This window comes from Apteryx rowi, unplaced genomic scaffold, assembly GCF_003343035.1.
Source record: "Apteryx rowi isolate R43461 unplaced genomic scaffold, aptRow1 scaffold_142, whole genome shotgun sequence".
Taxonomy (NCBI): domain Eukaryota; kingdom Metazoa; phylum Chordata; class Aves; order Apterygiformes; family Apterygidae; genus Apteryx; species Apteryx rowi.
The window spans coordinates 466,032-484,187 of NW_020447664.1; the positions used below are offsets into that span (position 1 = coordinate 466,032).

The 18,156-nt window shown below is 38.3% G+C and overlaps 1 protein-coding gene across 1 annotated transcript in view; it reads right to left on the reverse strand.

The window, feature by feature from the left end:
* Positions 1 to 17,662, reverse strand: part of ATP13A3 (ATPase 13A3) — a 64,945-nt gene extending 47,283 nt beyond the window's left edge. The window contains exon 1 of the mRNA XM_026058068.1: positions 17,564 to 17,662. Within this exon, the coding sequence (XP_025913853.1) occupies positions 17,564 to 17,601 (38 nt within the window). The 5' untranslated portion in view covers positions 17,602 to 17,662. The remainder of the gene's footprint in view (positions 1 to 17,563) is intronic.
* Between the last annotated feature and the right edge of the window lie 494 nt (positions 17,663 to 18,156).

Below are 18,156 nucleotides of genomic sequence, written 5' to 3' on the forward strand. Positions count from 1 at the left end.
ATCCAAGACACATGGAAAATGATAGGGAAAGAAGAACCGTAACAGCTGACAATTATCTAGTGTATTACTTATTTTAAAAGGTCAAAGACTGTAAATTCATTTCCAGAATTTCCAGAACTATTAGCAACAAATATTCTCCATTAAGAGATAATCCACAGCTTTGGAATTGAATATTAAGTTTCTATATAGTCTGATGTCATCACAAGTCTTTCAGATTTCTAAATTAAAAAATATCTTGAACAGCCATTCTTAACTGTAGATAGTGCCTATTGCATAGCAGTCATTTATTTAACTGCACCTTGACTAGCTGTCAAAAAYAGACAGAGAAAACTCGTTTTGTTCTGAAAACAGAAAATCAAGAGTTATTTCGGTCTCCCAGAAATCAAAAGTTTCTGTGCTTTAGAGCTGTACTTCCAACCCTTTGTCACGAGAAGCAATCAACCTACCAAGCTAACCGATCCTATAAAGGCAATATTTATTTCCAGATTTTATTCTTGTTCCAGTAGCCTGTGATTTTCCACACATTTAGAACATTTTTTCCTGCATTACAGTAAGGGTTTTCAGTGTTCCAAGCAGTGGACCTACAGGAGGTAAGTAATTGGTTTACATATACAAAATACTAACTAATGCTTAACCTCTGCCATACTAGCAGTTATGAAATTCAAAAAGGAAGAACTACTCAAACTGGAACAGCAGTAACAAGCCAGTAAGATGCAATCTGAGAAATTCTGGAAGAATACAATCATATTCTTAGGGGGGAGAAAAAAAAAAAAAAAATCAAAACACAGCATGGGCTATATCTGAATATTAGCAGAAGAGAACGTCAGCAAATTTTACCAAGGATTACCAGAGGAAAAGTGCATTCATTCAATCTTTCACAGTAGTCAACTTTTTGACACTACCCAGCAGGGCTGAAGCATCAGGTGCTGCACAAGAGCACTTGCAGCTCCAGGAGATGGTGCTTTGGCAGAGGCTTCTGCAATCTTCCTGCGGGCCTAGCCCCGAAGGATGCTTCCAAATCAACCAGTTACAGCCCCTGACTTGAGGAAACTAAGTAACAGTAATTCACAAAAAAATCTGAATACTGAAGTGTGTTTCAAAATTTGAATGTTAGAATATGTCCTATGCATATAAAACAAAGTACCTTTTATCCAAATACATACTAGCAGTTAAAACCAATTAAAATGCTTCTTTTAATTTATGGCAGAACTAAATAAAAATTATTCCAGAAAGATTAAGAACTGTCTCCAGACTGACCACAGAAATATTTCTCAACAGAAGAGAAAGATATATCTGTTCTTGACCCAAGACTTCTATCACTACTCTGCTAGTGAGATGGCTTAGTCTACACTAACATTTGGCAGCACCGACCACGGAAGGTTGCGCTCAATATATTGTTTTCAACACACGCATAATATTTGACCTGATGATGTCAGAATTTCTAGCAGCAGGGAAAAGAATTATATTAGGTATATTTTAAGAGACCACACTCTAGAAAAAACATACTTACAAATAGGGCAGTAAAAATAAAAGTTTTATCACCTCACAGCTCCTGCCCTTGCAAAAAGTCTAATGAGTTCCACATACCATACCTGAAGAGCTGAATCCGCAACACTGAGTCATGAAATGCACTGTACCAAYAAATACATGGAGAAGGATATAAAGGCTAAGATGACTGTAAGGAACAGGATGGGGGGAATACACAGACAAAATGTTTAAGAGCACATTCTTCTGCAACTGTATTACATAACATATTGCATGTTTAAGATAAACCACCCCAAAAAGACAAACTTAAGTAGACACAGACTTAAGTAACAACTTTTCAAACTTTCAAGAACTAAAACCAAACCTTCAACCCACAGAGGCTTGGACAACTTTTTCAAATTTACTTTCCAGTCCTTTTTCTTTACACAAGAGGTCCAATTTCACTATACTCAAAAATAACATACTATTTCCTAAATTTTCTCCACTGACTGCTTCTGAAAAGGTTGGCAGAACCTGCAGCCACTGAAAAAGAAAAAAGGACCATTTTTAAACTCACTTGCAATTACAAATGCTAGCACTTGAGTTTAAGGGATATATAAGATTGCCCTGCTGAAATCTATGTTCTCACATTTTGTCTCTAAACAGTTTTTTTTTTTTTTAATCAGAATTCATCCAACCCTCCCACTCACTAGTCAGGGTACCTCCCCAAAGGAAATAGCTTTCAAAGGTTTTTAATAGCTTCTCAGAGTCTTCAGGAAACTTCTACCAACCACAGGTGCACCTAAACCATGCATTTTCGCACCACTCATGTCCCATCAACAGTGACAACTTCCACTTATTTTCTGCAACTGCTAGCAGCCATGGCTTGCAGCAGGTGGGATTTCATTACACTCTGGACTGTTGCAAAGTGCTACAGACTCTTTGCACACCACCTGACATGCCTGACACCATGCACAAGACCCTGTCTTTGCCTGCCCTGAAACACATTTAAAAAAAAGCATGTCACTCAAAGACCACACCAGAACTGAAACAGAGATCACATACTCTGTACCTATTACATATCTTAACTGAAATTTTGCAGATGCAGTGTTTGGAAATGGGACTTATGACCATAAAAAGATTACCATATTTTACTTCAACATACCCTATATGAGCTTAAGTGAGTTAATTTAAAATCATCCGTAAAGTTTTCAGTATTAGTTAATTTTTGATACGTATACACAATCCTAAACCAGAATAAAACAGCAAAGGGATTCTCCTTGAAAGATACCTTTAATTGGAGAAATGCATCTTACAGGAATGGAAGTTTTTGCCATTTAGAGCCTGTCAGTAGCTAGTGTCTGCACCTTTAAATACCAAGTTAGCCACATATTGTACAATAAATTTTTGGATAGGACATACAAGCTGAAAAACTACTGAAGAGCTAAAAATCTTCCAGCTRTATTTTGAAGGGAGTTAAGGTTATAATTTGTACTACAAACAAAGCTTAACACTTCAGTCAACTAACCAAGCTCTAACAATAAGAATGACATAATAGTTTAATGAATACATGGAAATTTTACAAGTACACGAGCTAAATTTTAACAAAGCCCTCCACTCAATACCTATTTTATCACTTCCCATCTTAGGCTTTCTCTTATAATGCAAGCTTTTGTTTCTGTGTTTAGGCTTAAGGAAGACCATTGTATCCAACAATCACCAAACCAAAATTGTATTTACATTTGTAAAGTGTATTCTTTGTAAAGTATACTTTTTGCAGGCTGCAATAGCAATTGCAATGTTTATAGTAAAATACATGCTACATTAAGGAAAGATAATTCTACATCTAACAATAAAACCAGTATTGTAATTTGTCATGATAACTAAGTTAGATAGCCAATACTGCACTCCAAACTCACTTTCTAACTAGTCTTCAGATCTTCACTTTCAAATCACTAAAATTTGTTACTAATGCAATTAAGCCCAAAAATGAAGATATGTTAGAAGAGAATTTAGGAAAACAGTCGGTCATATCAAGACCAACTAGTCAAGCGCTYTACCACCTAATCTTCTTGGAATGTCATTTATCCTACTTCTAGTAGCAGATATTTATATTAATGAAAGTTTTCAACAGCTAAATCAAGCACCAAAAGTGAAAATTGCCAACGTTTTCTGTCACTCGCAGGCATGCAGAAATACAGTCCTTCCCTGTTTCCTTCTTAGATTTCTGGGCCCCTCACCTGACTGTCATAAGGGAAAGGAGGTCTCTGTTCCACAGCCTGGGAACCCAACAAAGCATACATTTATTTTACATGCTTATTGCTTCTTTCCTATTTTGGAAGACATTTTGGACTAGACATTTGGGTTAGAATTCAGACTTTGACAACAGGGACAATGAAATGTTTTGTTTATTCTTGGAAGAGAAAGTTAGAGTGTTTTAAATATCTCTGGTAAGGCATGGCGCCATTAAACTCAGCTTTAGTCTTTAATAGCTGAGTATTGAAACTGTATCCAAAAAGAGGAGGAAGCTCCTTGTTTTCCATGGAGCATGAACTTCACTCAGTCCCTCTACACTGATTAAATAACCAAGACTATTATGGGCAGATAATGGAGATGGCAGAGGTGCCCCTTCCCAGCACCAAGAGAACTGCAAGTACGACAGCAGAGAATTGGGAGCCTGAAGACCCAGATCCAGCAACAATGTGTCCTTTCAGGGAAGCATTTCCCCTCAGGGGCTGTGCCAAGAGCCCAACCTTTCCTGTGTGGCTGCCACCTTATTGTGTGATGGAGAGTATCTACTTCCTGGGATATATTTGCTTTTGTGGTATGGATGCTCAGTAAAGGGAGGCAAGCACTTTTTTTTCCCCCCTCTTCCTCTAAAATTCTTGGAAAATATTTTTAAGGTTAACATAAGAACACTTGAATCAAATTTCTGTTTGCCCACAAGTAGTTTACCAAGCAAAAATGGGTTAATCACAAGAGATGATCTTTCCTCTACAAGACAGTTCAGCCTTGGTTCTTCAACAGCATAGAGAGTTTGCATATAGGTATGAGTACAGCATATTCTAGACAACTAACCAAATTCATTATAAAGGTGCAAAATTGCTCGCTTAATTTCTTTCACATTACAAGTATAACTTAGTATTTTTTTCTGCTTTCAGCTGAGCATTTTGAACCAGGCTGAGAGCAGTGTTTATTCACTCTGTCCTAAAGTAGTGATATAAAACTTAGATTCCTTAAAAAGTTCAGCTATATGAGCGCTAAATGCGCATCCACTGTATCTTCCAGAATAACAACAACAGCACCAAATTACATCTACCTTTAAGTATTTGCACTTGTATATCTTGACTTCTTACAAATTTTTTAAACTTCAACCTGGGTTTTTTAATAGTTGATTTAAATTACAATTTTAAAATATGGCATCATAAATTAATACATGCTCTGAAGTATGTACCACATTCACTTTAGCTCAGTCAGAAATGCTTGACGGAAAGAGCTCTTCTAGTGCATACATCAGCCCTCCAATCAATATAAATACTATGCATGAATGGGAGGAATTGTTAAAAACTTAACTTTTAGCCTTGTCATATAGTATTTAAAGAAAGTTATAAGGTTGTATCAAAGATTTTTAACAAAATTTAAAATGTTTGTCAAGCAGGACTGCTTATATTTGTCTTGTTTAAATTCTAATGATAACCAAAGTAAGTCTCATTAAATAATTTAAAAAGCCTGTTAAACAGGTTTCATTAGGAGATTAGACTGCTGTAGCTGACAATTGTCTTATGCACAAGAATTTATATGACCTGACAGCTTAGCTCCTTAAAATGATTAATATACTCTCAAAACTACCATGAGATAAGATGAGAAAACCGAGGGGAGAAAATTACACATTATGTCAAAGAACATAAGYTGGACCAAGACGAGAAGAGAACAGAGTATAGGACTAGTGTTTAATGCCCAATTCCTTCATGCCTGTAAGTTTAAACTACAGTCCATGTCCATCTAGCTACTCTATGCAGGTTACTCAGAACAGTCTTACAAATCCAGAAGTTTTCTAGCCATTTAATAAATTACTACCCCTTACAGAAGGGCTTCTACAATCAGTGAAATTAAATTAACTCACAGCAGCCTGCTAGAATACATCCCATCGACGCCTTTAAATAGCACAGACTAAATGAAGCGCTTGTTTATCTCTTGCGAATGATTTCTACAGCATCAGCAGCGTGAGACATCTGTAAAATGGAAACAGACTCCACGACAATCTGGCACTTGATCTCCCTTTAACCGCTGCAATCTGCTCAGCACTTGATTCTGACAGTCAGTAAAGGTCTTTAGATCACCTACAGAACTGCCGCTTTCAATAAGCAATAGCTTTCTATTATCACTCCATTTATATTTAATTTTTATCCAGCATACTTACCAAAAAGGAGAAATTCTCCTTAACATATTCATGTTTGGAGTAATATTGATGTTCGCTATTTGAACTACCATTTCTAGATTATTTTCCTCCTCTGCATAGAAACTTTCTTCATAACAGGAGTATGAGATAGAATGGTATGTCTTCACTGCAATAACGAGTAAAGTTAGTTTTCTTAAAACCAAGACTGAAATGTTTTAATTTAGCATGTCAAATGTATCACGGAGCACTCTTTCCTCAAGTGTGAACCTCACTAACTAGAACACCACCACCATCTACCCAAATATTCTGAAGTAACCTCTTTTCAGATACCTCAAGCCCTGATGCTCGACTCAGATTTCCCCATCTGCCTTGCTTTTTCAGAAGCAGTATGTCAAACCAGAGGCTAGCTTTTTAAAGCACCATAATGACTGCCACCACTCTCTCCAAACACGAAATGCATAAGTAGCTTTTACTCTCTACCCTTTGAATAAAAGTAACCCAAGAATGAAAACCCCAGCTGAAGGCTAACAGAACAACACAAGAACAGCCCTGAAAGGTCAGATCAAATGTCTATTTATCCCAGCATCTAGAAAAGCAGCAGTCAATCAAACCCCATGGGAAGACTAGCATAATGATACCTCCCCGTAGACTCTCCCTGATTACAGTGACTTGCAATTCAGCGGCTTCCTGAGCCAAATACTACACCTTCTCATTTAATGCACCCAAATGGATTTTTCTTACATTTTCTCATTACTTTCTGGACACATTTCAAACATGCCAGCATCCTGCAGCAAGGAATTCCACAGTTCACAGGGAAGAATTTTTGCTTATTTTGCTCCACCTGCTAGTTTCAGCCAAAGCCTCCCAATTCTCGTATTTGAAAGGGCAGAAGTTATTCACTATTTACCCCCTCCTTGCCATCTGTGATTTTTTATAAACTGTTCTATTCTCTCTTCAGTCCTCTCTTCGCCATGCAGAAATAACTGTAATAGCTTGTCTTAGAGACCATTCCACGCTTTTGATCATCCTTGTCTCCTTTTCAGCACCTTTTACAGTTTTATTATATTTCTTATGATATGAGGGAGGTAACATCCCTCAAAAATTTGCACATGTTCAATAACACATTAACGTTACAAATAAATTACAAAGTAAATATACTACACAAATAGCTAATCAAGATTGGTTAAAAACAATGCTGGAAAAAACAATAGTGCCTGTTTTCTCTCATACATACTCAGTTGTCACAGGCAAACTGAAGAGAAGTTGCACATTCCTAGAAGCACCTGCTGGTTTTATGTGCTGATGTAAAAAAAAAGTCATACATAGTGTTAAATACGTAGTTAAATACATACATAGTGTTAAATACCATTACATGTATTACAAAAAATACTCCATTTAACATATCCAATAGATTTCTGTAAAAGAACACTCAAACAATGATGACTTGCAGACAAATCATTTAAAACAAAAAAATTTAATGGCTTTTTATAAATCACTAAGAAATTAACAAAACTGGCAATTCCATAGGTACCAAATTGCTCATCATCAATTGCCAGATCTCTGAAATATCCTCTGGAACATAAGACATTAACACCAGGGCTGCCCCCACAGCCATTTCTGATGAGCATGAGTCTGGTCTTGGATTTCAGGTTTATAGGATGAAGCTACAGTTCTACTCCAGATCTTCCCACAGAGAAAAAGAGGTGTCCAGCATCCTAACCCCCACCCCCAGTCTGACACTTAGTACCTCACAGTAAAGGGATCAAGGGCTGAGCATGCTATACACCTGAAAACATCTTAAAGAACCACAAAGCAAGCAGTGGCTTTTTAGTCTAGCTTTCCAAACAAAGGAGCAGGAGGGGTCACTTAGTCTACGTAACAGTGACCGCAGGGCAGCTCTTTCAAAGCTGACATCTCACCTTGAAGCTTCAGCTAGATCATACTTAAGCATAAACTGAACCCCTCGTAGAGGCTCTGCAAATTCCTCAGATTTGTATGCTTCTTACAGAAAATATAGAAGAGCAACCTGATTCCAGATGGAGTAAGCTTTATCCATGATACCTAGCAAACCACTGCGATTAATGCGGTTACAAATCCACATGTACAGCTCTCTGCCAGACATTAACTTCATTTGCACCTTGCCTGCAAACACTCCAATCTAGAAATTCCTTGCGGAGTCTTTAAAATACCTTTCTTTATACAGGCAGAACTAAAGAACTTAGCAAAGACCTAACTTAGACTGTGTTGTAACACACGGTATGAATATGGGATCTGGCCTCTCCTTAGTTGAAGCACACAGAAAAGGAACTCTACAAGCAACTACCTCACCCAAATGAAAGTAAAACAACCAAAAGGTAAAAACCTAAACTGAGGCACTGAATATTATCTTACCTTAATGGAACATTGAGAGGGGAATCAGACACAAGTTAGTGCATTTTTCCTATCCTTCAGGCTGATATTATGGATGTCTACAAGCCCATTTTCACACCTATATTTAATGAATACACTACCAGACTTTCAAAATGAGGAAACATTAACCTAGCTAAAAAACAAACTAGTATCCAAGGAATGAGAAGGTTCCCTGATGGAAGAGACCATAGATATAAAACACACTTCAGGTATCTAGCAAAGATAAGATGGGAAGATATAGTGAAACACTGAGCAGACTGCCAAATACTGCTATGTGAACTTAAACACCTGTCTTTGTATAATTGACTGTCCACAATATTGGGAATGACRGTCCCTAAGGAAAGTGAGATTTACAAAAGCTGAACTACAATTTAACAACAAGTCAATAGAAATAATTTTCATGGGGTACACATCAACATATTCTCAACCTGATACATCCAGCTTTTTCTGGTAGGAGCTAATCAGTCTGGTAGGAGCACAGTCACTGTCCAAGTGGTCTTTGTTATTTCTCCTACCATACCTATCAGTGTTTGGTAATAACCACTTTACAACAGTTTTACTGGTGACTTCAGCTGGACAGACAATTATGGCATTTAAGATACTGTTGCTTCCTCGCCATTTATGCAATAGGAGGATAACAGCAAGCAGCATAAACTGAGTCACTTTATATTTGTTCCACATTCAAGCTGGGGACTAGGCAAATCCAAATTACTTTGCACYGAACTTGAGAAAAGTACTCATATGATCCATTCTACCAATGCAATTATGAGGACCAGCAGCCTTCAGCAAAGAAGGAGCACTTTTAAGCATATGCTGTAGTGATAATCACTGCAGAAATAACTATAATCTAAGAACTGGTGTCATAAATGCTACTAGCATACCAGTATCAGCTTGGGGCACAAAAATTCTTCATAGCCCATACATGCTCAGAAAGCAACTATGCTAACCGCCTCACTATTGACAAAARCACTCTTCTTTCTCTGGAAGTGATGTAGCTGGATAAGAGATGGGAAAGGGAAGAACTCTAAGCAGGTACCTACACTAACATGCTACACAGTAACGACTCCACAGAGCTGACAAAACTGTAAGTTACTTTTCATTGCACCTTCCTCGCAAAGGGCATACAATTTATGTAGTAAAGCATTATGTGCACTTGCACATTTTTGGCCATTCCTTAATAAAGTATTTGTGCTATAAAAGACAATCATAAGAAAATACAATTTCTATTGCAAATGAAAAGTAAAATTTGCAGATGAACTAATGAAATTTAGAGTCAGAGACCTGAATATGCCTTCAACCAAAGGAGACTAAACAATTTCAGAGTGCTTTCCGTTTGCTCAGAGGTATTACATTTGTCTCTGCTCCAGCCACACACCCTTCATCCACAGGTTGATCTCACCCAAGCGGCTAGGTAACTGTTGTAGTAGTACAATTGTACAGAACGACAGACAGGCAGAAGTTGTGTTTCATCCATACACCACTGGTATTCAAAGCTTGGCTGCCCAAATAGGTGCCAAAAATCATTACTCCTTTTCACACCAAAGATCTTCAATATTGCCAGTAYTAAGGCTCTAGCAATTAAATTTGTCTATGATGTAGAAAAGCAATGTCAAGATCCTCTCTTGAAACAGTACTTACCTTTTTATGTGGTTTTCAGCAAATGGTCCAGCTGAAGGGAGGGTTAATCCAAAGAACACACTTGCCAAGACTGTCTATTTGATAGCCCTTTTATATAGCTGTTTGAATTACTCAGTTGTTCTGAAAAAGAACATTTTGCTGGCTCGTCAAATCTGAGCTACTGCTGTGGTGACAGAAGCACCAATTTTAGACAGTAGCACCCTCAACCAAAGACTGCTGAAGCCAACAGAACCCTTTTGACTTCACTGGCCTTCACAACTTTGACAATGGTAGGTATTTGTTGCGAAAGGAGTGACACACTTCACTCGTAAGAGGGAAGCAGCACTACGTTTATTGCAGTAAGACAGTGACTTAACAAAGTTCATTTGTGAATAAGAATGATTTAACGAGGTTCGATTGGCAAGGTTCACTCAGTTATTTACTGCATGAAGGACAGGGTCAGATGYGTGCACAACAGAGACCCTCCCATTGAGTCACGACGTTCAGACTGGACTCCCTTGCTTTCTAAACTCCTTCGGAGAGGAGCCTAGGTATGGCTGAATCCAGTCCTAGTCTCAGACTTGGTCAACAGTTTATGTCTAAGGAATTATGTGTGCAATTAGTCAGAGATATAACCCAGCAAAGTTTCACAAAGTTCGCAAAAGTTCAGCATGCTATTAATCACTTACCGAGGATCTGTTGCAGGTAAGGAATCTCTCAACCTCGAGCAGTAACCTTGAGAGGAGTCCCTGCTCAAGGGGAGGTTCTGCAGTGCAGCCCGCTGCCGTGCAGGAGAGCTCAATGGGCTCTGGGCTGCCCCCTATTTATGGAGGGAGATGATTGACTCAGTCATATTTGCATACTAGATGGGCCTTAGTTGGCGCATACTCAACTAGCCCCTACATACATGCTGTTTACAGGGAGGTCAGGTTGAGGAGGAGAGCGCACATCAGTGGGGGGGGGGGGAGCACACCGTCACAGTATGTTAGGGTTCCTTCGCTCTTCTAAAAATATTTCTGTTTGGGAAACAGAGGTAAAAATCCCTATCTCTCAGCTCACAAAAAAAATTCTCTAACAATTCAACAGTAATAGGACTTCTGGAAATTCACCTGTATCCAAAAGACATACAGTTTAATACATACTATTACAGGGTGAAGGTAAAGTCAGGCAGGTGATGCAATGTAATTGCAACATCATACAATCTCTACATTAGAGGCCAAGCCTTACCAACATCATTGAACTTTCAGCTCCCGCTATCTACTGCCATGTTAAACGTATCCTCCAGAAGATAAGCTCTTGCTATTGTTGTCGCTAATCACTATGGCGGATCTAAAGGACAAAGTTCACAAGGGCAACTGTACTTTTCTTCATTGATCCGGAGGCACAGTATAATAGAAAAATAAATAGGATTAGCATAATTCTTTCATTTGCTCCAGTTATCTTCTTACAAATCAGTCACTGAAGTAGAAAGAATAGCTGGCTCCTCTGTTTTGTCATGCAATCTACTACAGCCACACAAAACCAACTTTAAGAGTACTGAGAATAATTATACACAAAATAGCAGTGCTATATTGACAGTTGGACTTTCCAATTTGAAATCTGGCTGCTCTCACCCAGGCTCCTTGTACTAGTTAATACACTGAAGTATATGTCCTTCAAAAATGATCTTCAAAGCCCAAGGTGGACCTTTCTAAGCATGGATAAGAAGCATTAGGATTACTGCTCGAGTCTAAAGTGGTAATCTGAAGCTAAGACTTCCAAACTAACTGAGAATTTAGCAATGCTCTACTGCACTAAAGTTACACACACACATACCCCATACCACAGAATTTCTACCATTCTGAGGTTTTTAGGATCTTCCTACAGCACCAGAGAACATGCTTCATTCAAAAGAAGCAAAATCCTAAAGAGAGAGAGATCAACATCCAGAACACAGTATCTTTCCAAACTAATACACATAGCATAATCAAACTTATTGCACCTGTGCAAGGTCTAAACTCACTGGATATGACCAAGCAGTGGACAAAAAGAATCCTGTGCTTTTTTCCCCTTCTTGGGCCAACACAGACTAAAACTAGTATCAATAGAGAACTTAGTCTGTTCCAACCTAAATCAACTATGCTTCTCTTTCTCAATACACCACCTCATTCTTGATGGCCACCAATAAAAAGACTTCTTAAAGTACTACTTTCTTCTGTGAGAAAGTGTCTAAGGTATAATCTGTGTTTTCCTTGATGAAACTTAACCCTATTTCAAACTGTCCATCATGGCCACGGAAAACAGCATTCCCTCTTGCAAATCTTTTAAATACTTGAAGTCTCTTACATTCCCCTCAACCTTCTCATCTCTTGCCAAACTCTAATTTTCCTCCATCTCTGTGGAGTTATGTTTCCTCAAACTCTRATCATTCTCATTTCTCTTCTCTGAACTCTTTCCAAGTAGTCCAAATTGTTCTTGAATTCTGGCACCCAAAACAGATACTTTTCGTACTTTGAGAATATACCAACAGTAAATACAGCCAAAGGATTTAATCATGACATCTCTCAGACAATACTCCCGTTTAAACATCCCAGTGAGATATTTGCCTTTTCTGCTAACAGCATGACACTGACTCATGTTCAGCTTGTGATCCAGTACACCCCCAGGTCCTTTTTTCTAGTACCTAAGCAGTTATTCCTCATCCTGCATTTGAACAGCTGATAATTCTTGCTGAGGTACAGTACTCTGCATTTGTCCCTACTGAATTTCATCCCATTTTTCAGATCATTTTGAATTCTCATCATGTCCTCCAACACAGATTCCCTGAGAATTTAATAAGCACATTACATCAGCCAATTGACTGATGCTTTTATTAAAGACAACTATACCCAGCCCTCAGAAAACTTTAATAAAAATCAAGGGGCAAGACCTCTACTGTTCCTGCCCTATCCACAGGGCTTGCTGCTCTGCAGTAGAAAGATATTAGGCTTATCTGATGCAATTAGTTTTTCACAAATCAATTCATGTTGCCATTCTTCTCCTGGTTATCTTCCAAGTACTTGGCAAATAGAATACTTGCTTACTTATCTCATCTTTTACCAGCAGTTCAGATTAAAAACTGTCAAACTTCCAACTCCTCTTCCTCAGCTCTTTCATATAACACTGAAGGTTTCCCTTTGCTAGTCTTCTAGTACTTGCGAGTCCAGCGACAGCCTCTAAGAACTTTGAGCTGCTTTAACAATTTTACGACGAAGCTGAACATTTCTGCACAGTTGGCCCTGATAAACCAAAGTACTTTCTAGTGCAAAATATTACCTCATCAGAAGTATTAACAAAATTAGTCACCTGCATGACATTATCTTTCAGAGAAGACAAGCAAAAAAGGCACTGAACACTTTAAATGTGCTGCATCTTCTGTAGATACATACTTTCTCCACTAAACAAAAGGCCACATTTTCTAGTCTTCCTCCTGGTATTAATGTACTTCTATAGGAACCTTGATAGCTTTGTCTCTTGCTAGCTGCACCTCAGTTTGCASTTCGGCCTTTCCAATATCTGCCCCTGCTGATTCTCACTGTCCTTTTATACATGTTCTTTGTACACACTTTTTATAATCTGACTTATCTCCACTTTCTATACGTTTTTTCTTGCATCCACAGTCAGTAAAAGCTCATAAAACAAAGTCAGTCTTATTACTTCATTTCTTGAAACCCTTTTTATTTTGCTATTTTATCTCCTACACCCTGTATAAGAATCACAAACTCTTATTTAAAAGCCATTGTCATTTGTCACCTTTCATTTTGACATCCTCCACATTGTTTCTCCCTACAAGCTAGAATAAAATCCCAAGGAGTGTCCATTTCTGCTGCTGTATGTACCTTCTAACTGAAAAAGTCAGCAACACATTACTAAACCTTGATAAAGGTCTAAAAGGAAACAGAATTAGGTATTTTGGTTTTGAAGGATTGTCTTTTGGTATTAAAGATTTGAAATTTCAATACAACTAGGAAAAAAACAAAAACACGCAATGGGTTTGTACCTGTACAAGTGCCAGTACCTGGTCCTCTTCCAAAGAGCTGCTTTAAGATGAACAATGCAATGCCACAATTCTAATAAACCAGAACCAGAAAAGGGGCTAAATTCCTTTTAAAAAGAAGAAATACAGGAGCTATGCAAGAACAGTTAATTCAGAATGCAGACAGCTCTGTTAAAACTGATAAAATTACAAACAGGATGATACTGCACCACTTATAAGAACAAGCAGCTAGACTCTATGATCCCTGAAGTTAAACTCCATACTTAAAAAAAGGAGCAGCAGCATACAGTACATAGGATTTTTGCACTAGGTCACATTCATAACTCCTGAGCAGTAACTACTCAATCACCTATCCTTTGTTATTTAAAACTGCCTTTCAGCTACAAAAGATTAAAGACTACAGTCTAATTTCAACCAGGAACAAAGGTGTCAGAGTTGAGGCTATAATACAACTACAGTTTACCATAAACTGAACTTTTGTTCTCTGCTAAGCAGATTATTTAACAAAGGAAATAGCTTTTTATGAATGAAAACTATTTTTATCACACTGTGTAACAGTGAGAGGGAAACRCTTTAGTGTTACCGTCATTTAAAATATTTTTTAAATTGTATAATTAGGAAATTAGGATTTTCGAACTATGTTTGTGTGTGAATGCTATCATTCTAGACTAACTAGATTCATGCTCTAGTCAAAATGTTATTTTTTTCCCCTAGAAGAACACAAAGCCTACTAATTTGCACAACAACATGCCTATAGGCCCAGAGCAGGCTTGGCCATACTAGACACCATGCCGTGGACACAGGTAAACCCTGCTCCCAAAAGCATACACTTTAAGGGCTTCACCCACTCGCATTGGAAAATGGAGTATGTGAGTCTAAGACATTTGAAAGATGAGTCTAAACCTATATAGAAGGAGCATATATTTGCACACTACACAGATACTGCTTATGCATTGAGGAATGGTCAAAATAAATGAAGTCTAATGAGGTCCTTTTTTATAGCTCCTGAAACTTAGAATTTCAGTAGAATTACCTGAAGAACTTTCTCCCACTATATATAAAGAAACGCAATCTCTTCCCTCCACCCCAAATACCATCAGGCTCAAACCTGACAGAAGCTAAGTGAAAGCAATCCACTGTTGATATCTGACCAAACTAAAGCAAGTAGCATCTGAAGACTCCCTGARAAAGAAAAAGGGACCATTGGTTAAGATGCTTGATGAAAGCCTGGTTTTCTCCACGTCAGCTCCCCCCAGTTCTAGTACGGATTTACTCTATGACCTGAGTGACTCACTTAGACCTGGCTTTAACAATAAATGCCATTCATTCCCACAGAACAAGTAGAATTTGGCTCCACATCATTGAAAGTTTGGGTCTTGTTGATTGTCTGTTTTATCCTCCATAGAGAAGACAGTACGGATACCACCTCCTTGAGGCAAATAAGAAAAATTAATCTGAGGACCTCAGGTCAATACTTTTTTTGGTGCACAATGCCTCTCAGACAGCATGCTAACAGGAGAGGACTGAATCACTAAGTTTCTTGATCATACTCAGCTACCATGATGCAGCTTCCCTCCCCACTTTCCCCATCTAGCCAGACAYTGCATGCGGCCAGACTAGGCAGCTAGAACCTTTAGTCCCTCTCCTTTTAGGCYTGGGATGAATTAGTGCCTGACTGAGTCACTGAGCCCTTCCCAGAGGAAAAAAAGGGCTGAATGAAAAAGAAATATAGAACAGAAATTAATTCTAGGACACAGCACCAAAAAAAAAAAAAAAGGGGGGGGTGAGAGAGCATGATGGGCTCAAATGTTAGTCTAGAGGGCACTGGAAGACACTAAGCAGAGCACCTGAACAGCATTGCTAGTTCTGGAATGTATTCAGGAAGTCAATGGATGCTGTCCAGTGGCTCTGCCASAGATGCAGTCCTCAAGGTTGCTTGGATCCCCTTCATTAAGCTTCTTTCTCCTCCTGCTGGCATGGAGGGTCAATTTTGGCCAAAACCAGAAAGAAATTAACAAGATCCCACTGCGTGGTGGGACCTTGGATGGGGAAGGTACAAACGAAGAGATGATGGAAGACGTGCAGTCAGAACCTCAGCAAGAAATTTTGAAGATGATGACAGCTGAGAAAAAACAGGACTAGAAAGGGAAGAGCATAGCTCACCATGCTAAACTCAAATTTAATACTCTATATGCACACAGAAGTTGGGAAGAGTTGTTCTAAAAGACTGAGACAGTCAGTTACCATGGTAACACAAGGACTTTAGGAATCCAAACAACACGAAGTCAAAAGGTATAACTAGTAAAAATCAAGGCACAGAAGTACAATAAAACATTTCTGTTTGAACAGTCTAGCCTACAAACTGATTTTACTTCAGCAGAGAGTAAACTGGACAGAAAGGGGAGACATATTGAAAAGGAAAAACATTTAATAAAAAGTTACACACTAAATAGAAGTGTTTAAGTGAGAAATATGAGATAGAGATACAGAAGTAAAGCAAAAGAAAGCATAACTGAAAAGCTAGAAACTGACTTTCACTGGAGGCATCAAACAGCAGGAACCGGAACTTTAGCCACTGACTAGAAAAAAACCCACACAATTTACTACCCCTCAACATTTATGATGGCTACATGCAATGTGCAATCTGTATATTTCACAACCAAACCAAATCAGACCACCATCTCACCACAGGCTAAACAGTCATACATTAGACCAGTTATTTGGTCTGAAAATCTGAAGAGAAAAGAACAGTTTCTACAAGGACTAATTTCGGTGACATAACTTAGATTGTGAGTTATCTGTGACAGGCTAAGTCCTCTGCCTTGTGTTTAGGCTGCACACAGCCACAGAACACTTAAGGTGCCATAGTGTGGAGGCAGAAAAAGGGGCCAGGGCAAGAGACATTTTCAGCAGCAGCACCAATCGCTTGGGAAAAGGCCTTCATTCTACTCCGTGCTTTACATAGAGCTTTCTGAACCACTTACATTCTGCACCTCACCTCAGCATCCCATCTGTAACTGGAATGCTCACCCATCTTCTGAAGCACTTTAAAAGATAAGTACTTTTATCACAGTTTTTCACTAGCTCACTTAGACTCTTACGTTGGAACGCTCCATGGTGTTAAAAGCTAGTGTCCTTCCTCACAGGTGACTACACTGAAAATACACAATGTATTTTTAACTTTACCAAGCCATCTTAACAGTATGTTTCCCAGGAGTCAGGAAAGGGGATTTAAACGAGCATCAATAAATTTACAATTGAATTATACAGTTCAGAGTTTAAATGGTACATCTCCATTAGACTTTGCAAAGTTGTATTTGTAATTAGCCAACAAGAAAAGGCAGTTTAAAGTAACAGCAGTATGTAGCCCTTACTGTCGTGACACAAATGAAGACTGAAATCAACTCTTCCCTCAGTGCGTATGCAACTAAGATCTGCTGCTGTCACCAGTGACATTGCTACATGGACATTAAGTTTTGGAAGGTCTGATTTATACCGTATAGCATTCTTAAACAATGCCAAAAGAAAGCAAACGTGTCCAGCTCTTTCTCCACAGGTACAAGTAATTCAATATTCTGCAGTAGATAACAGTTTCTTATAAAACTCAGTTTCAGAGTTTTCAGATAAAATCAAACTGATCACAGAAAAATATAGCTGACCTGTCTGAAGAGCCAGTGTGTGGACAAATCTCATACATACAATGGCTGAGTCACCTACAAAAAAATATATATATATATGCAGTCAGGGGAATGAATAGACTAATTGAAACTTAAAACTTTAATTGCACTAGCTAAGAATATACCACATAGTTCTGGTAAATTAACAGAGCAAAGAAAATATYTTAAAGAATTCCAAAACTAGATTAAAATTCTCAACAATCACGTTAAGAGAAAACAGACGCAGTGTGGCCCGACAACTACCTGTGATCATGTTAGAACAGCTTAGACATTAACCATCTCCTATAGCTGGAGGCTATACTATCTCAGTTGAGTGAGACAATAGCTTCTTGAACTGCTCCAGCAGGATTGAAAGCAGTCATCCAACCACAAAACCTGCAGGTAAATACAGCTCAATGGCCAGCAAGCAAGCACGATATTGGCAGTCGTCAGCTTTTATAGCCAACACTGCAGATATTAACGTTTTTTTCTTTTCATCTTATGCATTGCAATGAAAKGCTGCTGTATTTAAACAAAAGGAGATATTCTTTAAAGAATTAAGATCACATTTTAATTGCTCTGAATTTCAAAGGCAA